This window comes from Arvicola amphibius, chromosome 2, assembly GCF_903992535.2.
Source record: "Arvicola amphibius chromosome 2, mArvAmp1.2, whole genome shotgun sequence".
NCBI lineage: Eukaryota > Metazoa > Chordata > Mammalia > Rodentia > Cricetidae > Arvicola > Arvicola amphibius.
In genome coordinates this window covers 113,218,029-113,234,306 of record NC_052048.2, presented here as the reverse complement: position 1 = coordinate 113,234,306, position 16,278 = coordinate 113,218,029, and the positions used below count along the sequence as shown (strand labels likewise).

General features: G+C 42.8%; 1 protein-coding gene across 2 annotated transcripts in view; it reads left to right on the top strand.

Annotated features, from left to right (window-relative positions):
* Ppp1r21 (protein phosphatase 1 regulatory subunit 21) overlaps positions 1-16,278 on the top strand; it is a 64,834-nt gene that overhangs the window by 31,500 nt on the left and 17,056 nt on the right. For both annotated transcript variants that reach the window (XM_038320207.1, XM_038320208.1), the window contains 6 exons: positions 560-696; positions 4,914-5,006; positions 7,902-8,029; positions 11,365-11,517; positions 14,030-14,122; positions 15,874-16,116. In XM_038320207.1, the coding sequence (XP_038176135.1) occupies positions 560-696; positions 4,914-5,006; positions 7,902-8,029; positions 11,365-11,517; positions 14,030-14,122; positions 15,874-16,116 (847 nt within the window). The remainder of the gene's footprint in view (positions 1-559; positions 697-4,913; positions 5,007-7,901; positions 8,030-11,364; positions 11,518-14,029; positions 14,123-15,873; positions 16,117-16,278) is intronic.

Genomic DNA, 16,278 nt, shown 5'->3' with positions numbered 1-16,278 from the left:
AGTTTGGGATTTTCAAGACAGGGTTTCTCTATAGCTTTGGAGCCTGTCATGGACCAGCTCTTGTAGACCAGGCTGTCCTTGAACTCACAGAGATCCACCTGCCTCTGCCTTCCGAATGCAAGGATTAAAGGTGTGTGCCACCACTGCCTGGCTACCATGAAAATATTTATAATACTTTAAAATATATTACTTTCATGCTGGAGAGACTGCTGCTACAGTTAAGGGCACATTCTATTCTTCCAGAGCTCTTGGGTGGATTTTAGCATCCATATGGCAGCTCACAGCCATCTGTAACTCCAGGTCCAGGGGATACAATGCCCTCTTCTGGCCTCCTCAGGAACCAGACACACAGATGGTACACAGACATATATGCAAGCAAAATATTTAGACAAATAAAAAATTATATATATAAAACATATAAACACATATATAAAATATTTAGACAAATAAAAGTTTTATATATACAAAACAGACACAAAAGATAAATCTTTTATTTAAAAAAATAAAAAGAAAAGAAAGTCATCCAGGATGCTCACTTTTGAAACCCTGCCATTCCTAGTTTAGAAGAAGAATGTGAATCGTCCCTTTGCACACCTGCACTGAAAGCCAGGAACCTGGAGCTGTCCCAGGATATGAAGCGAATGACGGCCGTGTTTGAGAAGCTGCAGACGTACATCACTCTCCTCGCCCTGCCGAGTAAGTAAGACTGCTGCTTATGACTCATCTTGAACAAGAAGCTGGAAAAGGGACATGGCTTAGCTTGGGAGAATGGGCAGGGCATAAGATCTGGAATCAGAACCTTGAATTCAGTGAGCAGAGTTAATGAAATTAAGGAGTAAATGAGGGTGAATTTGTGTTATGAAGTTAAGGTAAAATATTTGTCATTGACCGTGCATTAAGTAGTAATTCCCCTTCTCTTTTTTAAGTGTAGAAGGGTGAATCATGACTGTTCATGAGGCAAACATAGTAACCATTTCACTCTGGAAACTGCAGGGGCATCAAGGCCCTTTGTTAGCAGCCACAGCGCATGCAACCTTTTAAAGGTGCCCATTGTTTCCCTTTTGCCCAGTTAGAGAAAAATACTGAAGAAAAGGAGTGAACCTCATTTTTAATGTTTTGAAGAAATCCATGGTTTTATCTAGGCATAGTAGCACATATCTGTTCTCAGGACTTGGGAAGCTGAGGCAGAAGTATCTTAATTTTAAGGCCAGCCTGGGCTGTAAAGAAAGGGAACGAGGGAGGGGAAGGAAGGAGGGAGGGAAGGAGGAAGGAAGGAAACATCTATTATGACATATAAATGACACCATAAAAAGTGATTTGTTTTTGACTTTTTATTCTCTCAGTCATCTGCTGTACACCTTGCCCATTTAGATCCCAGTCCAGTAGCCTTCAGTATACCCCTGCTGTGTACCTGCAGTGCAGTCCTGTAGCCTTCAGTATACCCCTGCTGTGTACCTGCAGTGAAGTCCTGTAGCCTTCAGTATACCCCTGATGTGTGCATGTAGTGCAGCCCTTTCTAAACCATTTCCCTCAGCTGAGGAAACCCTTTCTTCTTTGGCTATTGCTTCCTGTTCTGCCATTCCTCCTGTCTCTAGCTCTCAGCTGCTCCTTCTTTATTTTCTGTCTCCAGATTTACTGGTTTCAGATTCATAAATGGTAGAACCATTGTATGTAGTTTGGTTTGTTTGCTTACTTTCTTGTAATAAAGCTTAACAAGATTAATGCAAAATATAGCTTGTATCCATACTCCATTCTTTTTATTGCAGAATACTATTCCATTGTTTACATGTATCAAATACGTGTATATCCATCAAAAATTTGGATTGTTTGACTATTAAGAATAATGATGCTACAGGTATTAATATTTAAGTTCTTATGTGGACTTACCTTTTCATTCTTTTGGGCCTGGTGTCACCCACTGTGCATGGTAGACTTCCTGATCCTAAGGTAGCCATGTTTAACTGCTGGAGGAGTTACCAAGACTGTTTTCCAAGGCACTGCTTTCCTTTCTTGCCAGCTATGTGTGAGAGTTAACTTTTCCATGTCCTCAATAACGTTTGTCATCACAGGACTTTGATTTTAGCCATGCTAGTGGCTTTGAAGTAGGTCGACTGTTTGATTTGCCCTTCCCTGCTGTCCAGCTGTACCAGATGCCCCTTGATCTGTTTATTGGCCCCTTGTTTGTTTCCTTTAGTGAAGAATCTGCTTGGATTGCTTTTTCATTTTCAGTTGAGCTGTTTGTCTTCTTATTGTTGAGTTGTAAATAATAGTTCTCTGTAGTGATGAGGCAAGCAGGCCTGCTTTTCGTCCTGCCCAGCTCCCGCATGGCTAGCTTTACACCCAAAATAACAACACACAAACTGTATTCATTTAAACATTAGTTTCAGCCTCTTATTGTCTAATTCTCATATCTTGATTAACCCATTTCTAATAATCTGTGTAGCACCACGAGGTGGTGGCTTACCCGGCAAGATTCAGCATGTCTGACCTGGTGGCTGGCTCCAGAGCATCTGTCTCACTGCCTTCTTTCTCCCAGCATTCTGTTCTGTCTTCCCCGCCCACCTATGTTCTGACCTATCAGGCCAAGCAGTTTGTTTAATTAATTAACCAATGAAAGCAACAGATAAGACAGATGACCCTCCTACATCAGTTCTCCGTACATTCTGTTCCACTGTCAAGTCCCTTGTTGAAGCTATGATTTACTGATTTTTCTTCTACTTTGTTTTCACCTTGTCTAAAACTTCTGGAAGCACAGAAGTTTTTACCTTTGATGAAACCCAATTATCAGTTTAACTGTTACTTTCTTTCTCTTGAGGGGTGTCATGCTTTTTATTTCAAATGTAAAAACCCCCTATCAATTCCAAAGTTATAAAGATGTGTTTTCTTCTAAGCATTTTACAGTTTTATTGTTGCTTTCAGGTCTGTGATCCATTTTGAGTTAATTTGTGTGCGTGGAGTAAGGTGAGGGGCTGATTCATGTGGCTGCCAGCACCTTAGCTCCATCTACTGACAGTTCTTTTTGTTAAATGGTCTTGCATTCTCCTTGAAAGCCAGTTGACCACATGTGTATGAGTTTGTCCGTTAATTCCAGTGTTGCTCCTGGATCTGCCTGTGCCAGTCACACTCACTTGATGACTGTTGCTTTGTAGTAAGTTTTGAGATCAGGAAGCGTGAATCCTCCTTTCTTCTTTTTCAAGATTATTTTGTTTTTTTCAGGATCCCTTTATATGAAGTGTAGCATCAGCTTGTTAGTTTCTACAATGTAAATTTCTTATTTGTGGTACTTTGTTACAGTAGCCTCAGGAAACTTACAGAGAATATCGCCAACTTATGTGTTCTGATCCACGAATGAATGTGGTGTTTCTTTAAGCAGTGTAGTTCTCAGAGCCGAGGCTTACATATTCATGCTGTGTCTTAGGCTTCAGTCTGGGGCATGTGCAGTCACATGGATGACAATGACAGTGGTTTGAAGGGTTCTCCTTCACGCTCTCCTTCTCTACTCAGATCCTGGCTTAAGCTCCTCTCATTGCTGGATAATTGCTCTGGACTTTTCTGAAGACCTTAGGGCCTGCATCACCCTCAGACTGATTGCATTAAATACAGATTCCTTTAGAGTGGTAACATTTAACTATCTGGTAATATTTTTGAAGTTAGTGTTTGTAACTTCTGACCCCAGGAGGTCTCTTTCTTTTCACAACCTGTGGTTTAGTTATGAACTGGCCACTTTCTTCTGTGCTTTTGCCAGTTTCTTCTTTCTTCTTGAGAGTCACAGCTCAAACTTCTCTGTGTAGTGCAAGTGAAATCATTTCCCTTGAGAAAAGAAAGCCTTGGAACCAAGGCTGCTTCTCCCTAGAATTCAGTCTCGGAGCCACGGTCTGCCCATGTGTTGGGGACAGTTGTGTCACAGCCACACCAGGTCTTTTTGACTTGCCTCTTTCAGTGTGGAACTCACGTTGATAAGCCAAGGCAGTGGAGACCGGGACCACTGTTCTCAGCAGCACTTGCTCAGGGCAGAGACTCGGTCTCCGAGGTGGGGGCGTAGATGAGGGAAGGAACCCCTCCCCACTTCTTGGCCATACTTGACCAGTACTTAGCCTCAGCAGCCAGTGGCTGGGGACAGGAGAGGGACGGCTGTGTGCTGGGCTGTGTCTGTTGGGAGTGGGGCTTCTGTTGCACTGAGTTAACGAGGGGATGACTTGGCTCACTTATCACAGACTTGTGTGGTTCCTTCTGAGTTGTTATTGATTTTCTTTCTCTCTCTCTTTTTGGTTTTTCGAGACAGGGTTTCTCTGAGTAGCTTTGGAGTCTGTCCTGGAACTCACTCTGTAGACCAGGATAGCCTCAAATTCACAGAGATCTGCCTGCCTCTGCCTCCTGGGTGCTGGGATTAAAGGCATGTGCCACTACTGTCTGGCTCTGATTTTCTCTTTTATTGTGTGTATGAGTTCAGTGTAGTGTGTGTGTGTGTGTGTCTGTGTGTGTGTGTGTGTGTGCGTGCAGGATGAGTGTAGTTACATATTTGTGTATGTGGGATGAGGTGTAAGCATGTTTCTGCCACACTGAGTGGAGATCAGGAAACAGCTTGTGGTAATCGTTTTCTGCACTCTCAGGGATTCTGGGATCAAGCTCGTGCCTTCAAGCTTGATAGCAGTGCCTTCACCTGCTGATCCGTTTAACTGGTCTTCTTTTGACTTCTTAATCATTAAAAATGTGTGCCTGGGAGATGCATATAAGTTAAATGTGCCTGTATTCATTACCACCATTTGTGACCGTATCTGCAAAGGTTTGGAAAGCCATTATTTCAGACATATTATAAGCAAACTTCATTCTCTGTGGCCCCCAGAACAGAGGGAGAGGGTGAGCAGTCAGCTTTCTGGAGAAATGCTCATATGGCTTGTAACTGGCCTTTCTAGGTACAGAGCCGGATGGGCTCCTTCGCACAAACTACACTTCCGTCTTAACAAATGTTGGCGCTGCTCTGCGTGGGTTTCATGACGTCATGAAAGGTGAGCCTTGAACCAGAACCTACATCCGTGAAAACCTTCTTTTCAGCTCTGCCTGCCAAGGGTTACAGACTCCAGAAAGGCTTAGCAGCCTTGGGCTTACATGGAAGTGCACAACCTCGACCCTCTGCTCTGCCATCTGCTCAGTGCTTCACGGGATTTGACACAAGATGTGGGCTGGACCGTACCAGATGTGCTATTTAGGGGCACGCATCAAAATTTGCCGCACTTGTCAGGGCTCAAGTATGAAGGATTAAGGAAACGGAGGCCATGAGTACACTAGAGCACCACTATCCTGTGAGTGTTTGCTCATCATCTTTTTGAGACAGTCTCAGTGCAGCGTTGGCCAGCTGGCGCTCTGTGTAGTTCAGGGCAGCCTGTGGTCATCCTGCCTCTGCCTCTGGAATGCCGGGGTATAGTCGTGCACACCTGCCCAGTGTTTCCCGAGCGTCTTCTCGCTGTCGATGCTCGGTGCTGGGGATTGAACCCAGAACCTTGTACATGGTATTTAAGTGTTCTAACACTAAGCGGCATTCCAAGCTCCTATTTTGGTATTTAAAAGGCCTGTTTTAAATTTGGTCTTGTTGAGCATAACTTTAAGAACTAAAAATCTCAGGAATAGTGGCTCACACCTTTAACTCCAGCACTAAGAGTAGAGGCAGGAAGATCTGAGTTCTAGAATATATAAATACCTATTTTAAGGTCTTGCTCAGTTTTTATTTGGTTTTGGTCTAAATAGTTGGCTAAAGGGTTAGGGGGAAGCCCTTTTTTATTTATTTTTTTAAAGTTTTTTTGAGATGGGGTTTCTCTGTGTAGCCTTGGCAGCCCTGGAACTCACTCTATAGACCAGACTGGCCTCAAACTCACAGAGATCTACCTGCCTCTGCCTCCCAAGCCTTTTAAGGCTTTTCTTACGCTTCTTGAGTGCTTCTGAGTAATTAGTCCATAGCTCTTTGTTGTTTCTAGATGCCCTATCCCCTCCTCCTCTTCCCTTTTGAATTGTGAGGAAGGGAAAGGTGCAGGAGCTGTTTGAAGGGCATCAGCTCAGGTGTCTGGAGGGGTCATTGCACTGTTGATAGCTAGTGACTATTTTTATAGGAAATTTTTTAAAATATAAAAGTGTTTTGTATAATGTGTAAGGGGCATGATTAATGCCCTCCTCAAGTTTGGCATGTCATACTATCCTTATTTTATTTATATTGCTATTCTAATTCAGCAGTTACATCCTAAGAACCCTAGAAAGATTTAAAATCATTAGCACGCTTTGTTTGTACATTTTCTGAGGGTCAAGATGATGCTGAGTGGTCCAGGACAAAGCACATCATTTTTCTTGTTTGGCAAGAGCTGATAGAGATTGTAGGAGAGTTGGGGCCTCCTTGGCTCTTTGGTGTGGCCACTTGTTTCTTTTCTTTTTATTTGTTTCACTATTTTTAGTTTAGTGTACCAAATAGTAAGTTCCATTATGAAATTTTCAAGCTTGTTTCTACTCTTGAGAATGAACGTAAAAAAGAAAAGTGGGAAACATGAAGGAACAAGCAATCTCTGCCTCCAATGCTGGGAAGTGATTATAAGGCTGGGGTTATAGTTTCATCTCCTTCCCATGCTTGGAAGAGGGTTGTGTCATGAGACTGCAGAGTATATATTAACAGGCATTAGCAGAAGCATCATTTGTTTTTATTTAGGTGTTTTTATTCATTTTATTTTAGTCAGAGTCGTATCCCGCAGCCTAGGTTGGCTTCAAATTTGTGACCCTGCCTCATCCTCCTGAGTATGGAGTTACAGTCCTGTGTCAATGCCTGGTGGAACCTTGTTTTGTTTTGTTTTTTTTTAAAAGATTTATTTATTTATTATATATACAGTGTTCTGTCTGCAGGCCAGAAGAGGGCACTAGATCATTATAGATGGTTGTGAGCCACCATGTGGTTGCTGGGAATTGAACTCGGGACCTCTGGAAGAGCAGCCAGTACTCTTAACCTCTGAGCCTTCTCTCCAGCTCCTGGAACCTTGTTTTTTAAGATACCTTTTGTTGCAACTCTCTACCTTCCTGCTTTTTCAGGAATTATAGGTACTTGATCTAATTTGAACACAGGGAGGAAAGTCCCGAAGTTTGATTGGCAACAATTTTACACCGAAGTTGTTGGTGTAAAAAGAAAGCACTGGAGCTGTCTTAGGCAGGGCTTTATTGCAGTGAAGAGATACCATGACCCTTGCAACTCTTATAAAGGAGAACATTTAATTAGGACCAGCTTAAAGTTTCAGAGGCTCAGTCCATTATCGTCATGGTGGGACATGGCAGCATGCAGGCAGACATGGTGCTGGAGCTGAAGCCCTACATCTTGATCTGCAGGCAACAGGAAATGAATGGAGACACTGGGTATGGCTTGAGCTTATGTGAACCCTCAAAATCCACCTGTACAGTGACACACTTCCTCCAACAAGGCCACGCCTCCTGATAGTGCCACTCCCTTTGGGGGTCATTTTCTTTCAAACCACCACAGGAGTTATCAAAATGTGTTTTGTTTTTTAATGTGGAATTAAAATGTAATTGAGGGCTGGCACGATGACTCAGTGGGTGAAAGTGTTCATCACCAGAAATGGCCCTGTGAGCTTGATTCCTAGGATCCACGTGGTAACAGGAGAGAACTGACTACTGTTTCAGGCCATCACCTGGTCTCCATGTACATCGTACATGCTGTGGCTGCCCCCCCCCCCACACCACTTCCTATTCACTTTGTGACCAGCTGATGCAGCACAGTCTTGATAGGTGGTATCTATCATTGCTTTCAAATGCACTTAATAAACTGGAAATCTGGCAGTGAGAGTGGAGCAGACTGGCTAGCTGTGTGCAACCTGTATGTAGATAGTAGTGTTTGCATCTCATTGTTGTTTTTCTCATAGACATTTCCAAACACTATAGTCAGAAGGCGTCCATAGAGCACGAACTTCCAACAGCAACACAGAAGCTGGTAACGACTAACGACTGTATCCTGTCTTCAGCAGTGGCGCTAACAAACGGAGCCGGGAAGGTAATTGTGCTCAGCTAATCCTGACTTAAGTTCAGCTCTTTAATGTGCTCCTTTGAAAAAGTGATGAGAAAATTGATCTATGGGGGCTGGAGAGAAGGCTCAGAGGTTAAGAGCACTGGCTGCTCTTTCAGAGGTCCTGAGTTCAATTCCCAGCAACCACATGGTGGCTCACAACCATCTGTAATGAGATCTGGTGCCCTCTTCTGGCATGTCGGCATACATAGAGGCAGAATGTTGTTTACATAATAAATAAATAAATCTTAAAAAAAAAAAAGAAAAAGAAAATTGATCTATAAAAGGATTGTAGACTATAAGGTCTGTATGTGTGTGTGGCAGAGAGGACTCTAGGACTGAACCAGGGCCCTGTGCACGGTAGGCAGACACTCTGCCACTGTGCTATGTCCCCAGACCTTAAGGTCTTGTCTGTTTGTCTGTCTTTCTTTTTTTTTTTCTTTAAACAGCATCTTACTTTTCTTCTGTTACCCAACATTTCCCCCAGTTCATTTGAATCTTCTATACAGTGTTTAAAATGCCATGGCAGCGACTGTTCAACACTGTGGTGAATAAGTGGGTCATTCACTGCTTTCTAAACCATCCAAAGTAGTTTTCAATTTTTTACTTTATATACAAAGCAGCGGGTTTCTTATGGCATTTCTTACACATCTGTCATTGTGCTTTGCTTTTTGCACCCCCACTGCCCTCTTACCCATCCTCCCCCCCCCCGCCCCGTTGGTGTCCTCCCTCTCCCTAAGTACTTCTCTGTGGTTTTCTCTATACACACAAATAAACACACACACACACAATCTGTAACCCAAGATTTTTGAATACTAATTTATAAAAGAAAAGATTTATTATTTTTATTTGGTGTGTAGTGTTCATTCTGTGCACAGCTGGGAAGGTCAGCGTGAGTAAGGCTTCTCTTCTACTGTCTGGACCCTGTAGGTGGAACTCAGGTTGCCAGGCCTGGCAGTGAACCCTTTACCCCAAACCATCTCCCTAGCCCTAAGCACTGATTTTATTGAATACAGGTAGTCCTGTATTCGATAGTTTCCATATCTGTGACCAAATGGCTTGAAAGAAGCAATTAAATAGAGAGGAGGTTTATTTTTTCATTATTTCCCTTATTTTTGAGATTATAATATACCACTTTTCTCTTCCGTTTCTTCCCTCCAAACCCTTTTATATACTGCTTTTTGCTCTCTTTCACATTCATGGCCTTATTTTTCCATTAATTATTGATACATGCATATATATCCGTAAGTATAACCTGCTTATAAAGTAGAATAAGGCAGAAAAGACCAATTAATAGATACTGACTTATTGATTTATTTAGTAGTTACATAAAGTACTGCTTGTACTGCCCTTTCTCCAAGCATGACTTCACTTGCTATGTAGAAGAGTGACCTGGAGAAATAGCTGGAACAATGGGTGGTTGTCCTTAACAGCCTGCTGACAGCCATGTATTCTTCTGTGAAAACTGCCTACTTTGTGGTGTTTAGAGTATAAAATGGAAATGCAAACTGGACTTGGCATTGAAGCCTGTCAGGAACTGTCCTGGCTTCTGACCACCGGTGACATCTCATCTCTCAGGGTCCTTATTGCAGGAAGATTCCCACAGCACTCAGTCTGTATAGTGCTACTCATACGTGTGTTCAGGGTTGACTGTTTGGGATTGGATGACCAGCTGGTGTGCTCTTCCCCGGGGGGACCATTTTTCCCCCTCTTAGCATTCCTTAGTTGCCTAGAGTTCTTTGTGTATGGCTGAGGCCTCTTGGTCTTTCCCCTGTCCACTTTGGGATGTATGTTATTGTATTTGCCTCTTGGTTTGAGGTGATACATCTTCCATGGTGGATCCGTGGCGGCAAGGCACGTGGAAGGCACGTGGAACTGGTGACGTGACATTTGCAGTCAGGAGGCAGGAGACCTGCAGAGACTAGCAGGGATGTTACCATGAGGCCCTCCCCAGGGGCTGCTTCCTCTAACAAGACCCCATACCCTGAAGGTTCTACAACCTCCCCCAACACTGCCAGCTGTTACTAAATGTTCAATCACATGGGCCATATCGTAGATAGCCTTGAGGTTTACTTGCTGCTGTAAAAGGTTAATAAAAAATAAAACCTGAGACAATTAGAGTTTGGTTGCTTAGTTTTGAACAATACTTGTCAAGGTAGAACACTCAAAAATCACATACTTACCAAGATTAAACACCTGCTAGTGTACCCAGGATTTCTTTTTGTAGCAAGGATATTTAGTCAGGCATTTTCTTTACATCACCACTTCATATAGCACTGTTAAGTTAAAAATCTATAGCTCAGCAAAATTGCTGTCATGGTTCTTTGTAGCTGTTACATAGACTGCACAATGCTACATCTGTGAATAACAAGAATATGTGTTTTTAGTTTTGTTTTCTGTTCTATTTATGATTAACAAGTTAAGATTTTACACAACTAAGTTTAGGTAGAGATTATATATTTAAGATGCTCATATCATATCTCTTCTGTTGGAATAGGAGATATTCAAAGCTAACGTTTAAAAAAAACCACAAAGATGGCTTGAGATCAGTACAGAAGTTATAGTTCATAAGAAACACCTCCAGGTGGGCATGGCACATGCCTTTAATTCCAGCACTTTGAGGAAAGAAGCATGTGGATCTGTGAGGTAAAGTCTGGCCTGGTCTGCATAGTGAGTTCTAGGCTACCCAAAGCTACCCAGTGAGAGCCTGTCTCTAAAAAGAAAGCTGGTCGGTCACTTACAGAGGAACAGGAAGTAAACAGAGAGGGCATGTCTGAAGTCATCTTGTGTTTACTGGTGTCTTCTTTGTATCACAAATTGTGAAGGTATTCCCAAATAAAATTGTGAAGGTATTCCCAAATAAATAGGTGTAGGCTTTGGGCAGGTGTTGAAACTGCCCTGAGCGATTTTCTTAGTCACGGTCAGATTGCTGTGATGAATCACCATGGCAACTTAGAAAGCATTTCACTAGGGGTGTGCTCACAGTTTCAGAGTCCGATCATCATGGTGGGGTTAGGTGTGATGCTGGAGCAATAGCTGAGAGCTTACATCTGATCCGAAAGTTGCAGGCAGAGACTGGGCCTGACACGGAATATAGAAACCTCAAAGCCACCCCTGGTGGCACTTCTCCTTCAACAAGTCCACACTTCTCCAACAGGGCCAAACCTCTTCATCCTTCCCAAATAGTTCCACTCGCTGGGTCCAAACATTCACACATATGAACCTGTGTGGGCCATTCTCATTCGAACCACTGCAAAACTGTTAGGTGTGTATGTTAGATCACTGTTGGAAAATGGAATGTTTTCTTGTCATGCTGTGTTTAGATTGCATCTTTCTTCAGCAACAACGTGGACTATTTCATTGCTTCACTGAGCTATGGGCCCAAGACAGCCAGTGGATTCATTAGTCCCCTTTCAGCTGAGTGCATGCTCCAGTACAAGAAGAAAGCTGCTGCCTACATGAAGGCTTTGAGAAAGGTTGGTGTGTTGCTGCTAATAATCATTCATGTACTTAACTTTTTGCATCTTGTGTGGACTGGTGCACCACTGCATGTATGTCTTTTTCTGTTTTCCTTTGGGACACTGGAAGCATTCACAGACTTTCTTTTTTTTTTTTTTTTTTTTTTTTTTTTTTTGGTTTTTCGAGACAGGGTTTCTCTGTAGCTTTGGAGCCTGTCCTGGAACTAGCTCTTGTAGACCAGGCTGGTCAGACTTTCAATCAGCAATTCTCTTCTGGCGAATCAGTCATAAAGACATGTTAGACAACTCTGGGGTGCCAGGATACCTGGCACATGGCTAGGGCTGCCCCCAGAAGAGATGGAGCAGGAGAATTATAAACACGCAAACTTGGTGGCTTTTAGCATTCGACTTCTTAGTGGTCTACACATGTGCCTGAAAGATGTTTGCAGGGGCTGCGACGGTGTTACTTTAATGGTGAAAGTCAGAATTGGCCTCTCAGTGCTTATCAGTCAAAGGAAACCTAAATGAACCACAAAGCAGCCATAGTCTAAAGCTCTATGCTTCATTCAAACAGCAACACAGTGGGCACCACATACAGGTGACAGACAGATCCCTAAAACATTCTGAATGCAAAAAGCAAATTGTACAGTGAAACTTAAGTTTAAGAAAATAACAACAAGGAATTCTATACAATGTGCATAGATTTATTGAGATGTTTATAAATGGCAAAGGGCCCAGGCATGCATATCAAGCTGATACTTATGATTACTCCTGAATTGAACCTGAGATTAGGGATAATTTACCTGGAGTGTTCTGCTTTAATAATTTTATATGTATCTTGTAGTTGGAACTCTAAAACACAAACTGTACCCACTACATGTGGCATTGCATACAACAGTGAAAACCAGGCAAGAGCCCATATACTCACCAGCAGTGAGAAGGCTAAACCATTACACATTCATAGAATGAAATACCAGAGAGACAATAGAATAGTGATCATCAGGTAGGGATAGTGGCACCTGCCTGCAGTCACTAATAGTGGTTTACAGCATACATATGTGTGTGTGTGTGTGTGTGTGTGTGTGTGTGTGTGTGGACTAGATACAATGCATTAGGCGGTGACAGCTTCTAAAAGAATAAATTCAAGCAGAGATACACTGGTTTCACAGTCTATGTGCACAGTCAATTTTTTTCATTTAGACATAGTCTAACAAAGGGAAGAGTCACATGAGTGCTAAGATTGGGAGCAAAATAATGTATTCCTACATTTTCTGACTTTTTTTCAGTGACCACATATTCTTACCGCATTTAAAAGAAATTATAAATTTATCTCATTTTTTTTCTATTGCAAGTTCAGTGCTGCAGACTACACTTAAACTGTCACTTGTTTATGCAAAAGCTCAGTATTTGTGTGGTTTAGAGAGCAGTTTCTTACTGTTGTTCTAATGTGCATGTCTTGTTGAGTAGTCAGGGAGGGTAGCTTTCCATGGCTGCCATTCATTTTATCTGCTGTCTGTTGTAGCTGTCTATTAAAATAAATATTTCTGGCTAGAATCGAAAGAGTTCGCTATTAGTAAGAATTTTAAAGAATATTTTAAATTTATTTTTGACAGTTTCTTACATATATGTGATGTGTCAAGGACACGTCCATCACTGCCTCTCCTGGATACTGTATATTAAGAATTTTAATTGTGTTTATATAGAAAATATTTCTACCAATTTGGTAGGGTATTTTTTTTAGAATAGAAAATTTAAAATTTTACATATTTTGAATGGGTGCAAGTGGGAGCAGTGTGCACATGTAATGCCATGTATGTAGAACTTTGAGGACAACTTGAGGAGTGTTCTCCCTCCACCATGTAGGTCTCTGGGATTCAACTCAGGTTGTCAGTCTTGATAGCAGGTGCCTTTGCCCACTGAGCCAGTCACCACCCTACAAGTTTTGATCTTTATATTGTTTATCCTTCAACAGGTCTTTTTCCTGTTTTTTTGTCTTTGTTTTATTTTAATTCCTTTTTTCTTTTTTCCCCCAGTAGATCTTTTTCTTTTGTTGTGGTCATTATCAGCCAAAGCCCTTTTCTCAAGATTATAGAAACATATTTTCTTCAAATATTTTTTAAATGTTTTTTATCTGAGTTTATATCATCTCAAATTGGTCATGATTAATATGTGGAAGAAGCACCTGCTCTTTTTCTGACCATCAGATGATGCTCAGGGACTGTTATACCTTCCATTCTTCACTGAGCAGATTCCCGTGTGTGTTGTCTGCCTCTGTGTGTTCTGTCCTGCCTGCACCCGTGCTTTGGAACAAGTGCATAGTTTGAGTTGGAGAGGGGTGCAGTTGCTATGACAAATGTCCTCTCTTTGTTCTCCTTTTAAAAATGTGTTTTTCTTTTCACACATAATAAAGGTGTTTCTTTTCACACATAATAAATGGTCTGTGTTGGCAAGCGTCTTGGTCTGTGATCACACCCTACTCAGCATTCTTGTGTGTAGGACCCTTTAATGACTTCGGTGTTTTTGTCCCCAGCCTCTTGCAGACTCTGTGCCTTACTGGGAAGCAGTGGCAAACCGCCGGGTTCTTCTCAGCTCCACTGAGAGTCGGGAAGGCCTCGCACAGCAGGTATGGCGCCGGGAACAGCATGGAGTTTGGTAAAAAGTAGAAGTGGACGGTTTGTGAGGTATCTAGAGTAAAGAGTAGCCCACCAAGGCGTCAGAATGAAGTGTCTGTGTGTGACACTTAAGACGTGACTGTTTCCTACAGAGATAAAGACCATAAGCATAGTCATTGGAACCCTAGGTCATCTTGGCTTCATTGCCATAGTCGGTGCTGAGTAGCAGCACTACAAACTGATGTCAGAAATACTGAGGCAGTAGAAGGAGAGGGTGGAGACTCGTCGGGTTATTTCCATTTGTTGGTCAGTTGTGTTGGGGGAAGTAGATTTCATGAAAAGTACCGTTTCTTTCAAACATTAGTATCAACTGGTATCAATTTAGATTTTGACAGATTTATTTAAGTAACTTTAACATATGACTTATTTTTAATTTGGGGTAACACTCCTTACAGGACTGGAAAAAATGGCTTAGTCATTAAGAACACTGGCTACTTTTCCAGAGTACTACTGTGGTTCACACTGGTTGTTTTTTCAGAAGACCCTGGTTCAATTCCCAGCTCCCATGTTGCAGCTCACAGCTGTCTGTAACTCTGGTCCAAGGGGATCTGATTTCCTCTTCTGGCCTTCATGGTCACCTGATGTGGGTGCTGAGAGCCAAACACAGGTCCTGGGCAAGAACAGCCAGTGCTCCTGATGAGGCAGCTTTCCAACCCACGAAATTACTATTTAAAGAAAAGTATAGCATACAGAAAACTATACAAGTCACTAATGCATGCCACAGTTTTTACAAATATACATGTTAATGTAACCAGTTCTAAAGACTCTGTGTGTGCATATGCATGTACATATCTATGTGTGTACGTGTGTGTGTCTATGTCTGTCAGTGTGTGTGTGCATGCTTCACTGTGTCAGGTGTGCCTCAGGAACAGTTAGTTAACCTTCCTCAGACCCCTCTATGACTATGGTTGTCCCTTGTCCTTCATTCTGAAGGACACGGATTGGCTTTGTGCTGTGTAGTGCACATGTGCTCTTCAGGCCTGGCTTGCATCCGTCACTCCTGAAGAAAGTTCCCCATCCCCCAAACACCCAGCTTTGTGCTTTGTTCTTTGAGTTTTAGTAAAGTGGGCGACTACTTGGCACCCGGGATAAGCCAGGCTCCGTGTCAGAGTTTATTCCAGTGCTTCTCTGAGTCTTTGTTTCTGCTTTTGTTGTTTTCGGCCTTGGTGTCTATTTCTTGAATTTCAGGAATTCTGTTTCCGATTTGAGTCTCACAGAAGCATGACTATCTAGGGATGCTTCCCATAGCCTTCTCTAGTCTTGAACTCCTTTTTCACTGTCCGTGCGGCCCATAGAGGCCAGGAGCCTTGTACTCCTGCTATTTCTTAGGCGCTGTCCACATCCCTCCCCTCCCCCAGAGAGAGAGCGCGCGCGCGCATACGTGCTTTCACTGGCCTGGAATCAGTGTGTAGACTACAGAGATCTTTGAGGCCCACCTGTCTTCACCCCTGCAGTTCCACTTCCAGGCTGTTTGTTAGCATGAGTTCCAGGCAACAAACTCAGATCCACACTTCCTGCCTGAGCTGTCTGCCATGAAATCCTTTGATGGCTACGATTTTTAAATGGTTGGCTCAGTTTTTTAATTTTGGGTTGTTCGTTTGGTGTTCAATATTGTCCAGCATTAGTCTTTATTGTTTTTACAGCCCCCACTACGGTCTGTGTCTCTCATTCTCTAAGACTGCAAATACTTTTACTTTTTAAGGTTCAACAGAGTTTGGAAAAGATTTCTAAACTGGAGCAGGAGAAAGAGCATTGGATGTTAGAAGCACAGCTTGCCAGAATCAAGCTGGAGAAGGAAAACCAGCGGATGGCAGACAGGCTGCGGAGCGCCAGCAGTGCGCAGCTGCGCGGGCTGGCCCAGGAAAATGCCGCTGTGGCCACTGCTCCCTGCCAGGAGGAAGGTGCAGCCAAGGTTCCAGCAGAGCCCTTGCAGAGCACCAGCCTGGTGAGTGGCCTCCTGCTCGCCCTTGCCCGCAGTTTATCTCAGACCCAGCTGTTCCAGTCCTGCCCCTAACAAAACAGCAGAAACAGCAGAAGGCTGGGAGGTCCAAAAGCTTGTGTCTCTCCAGGGCGCACTTCCTGGGTCACTGTCAGCTGCCTTTCCAGT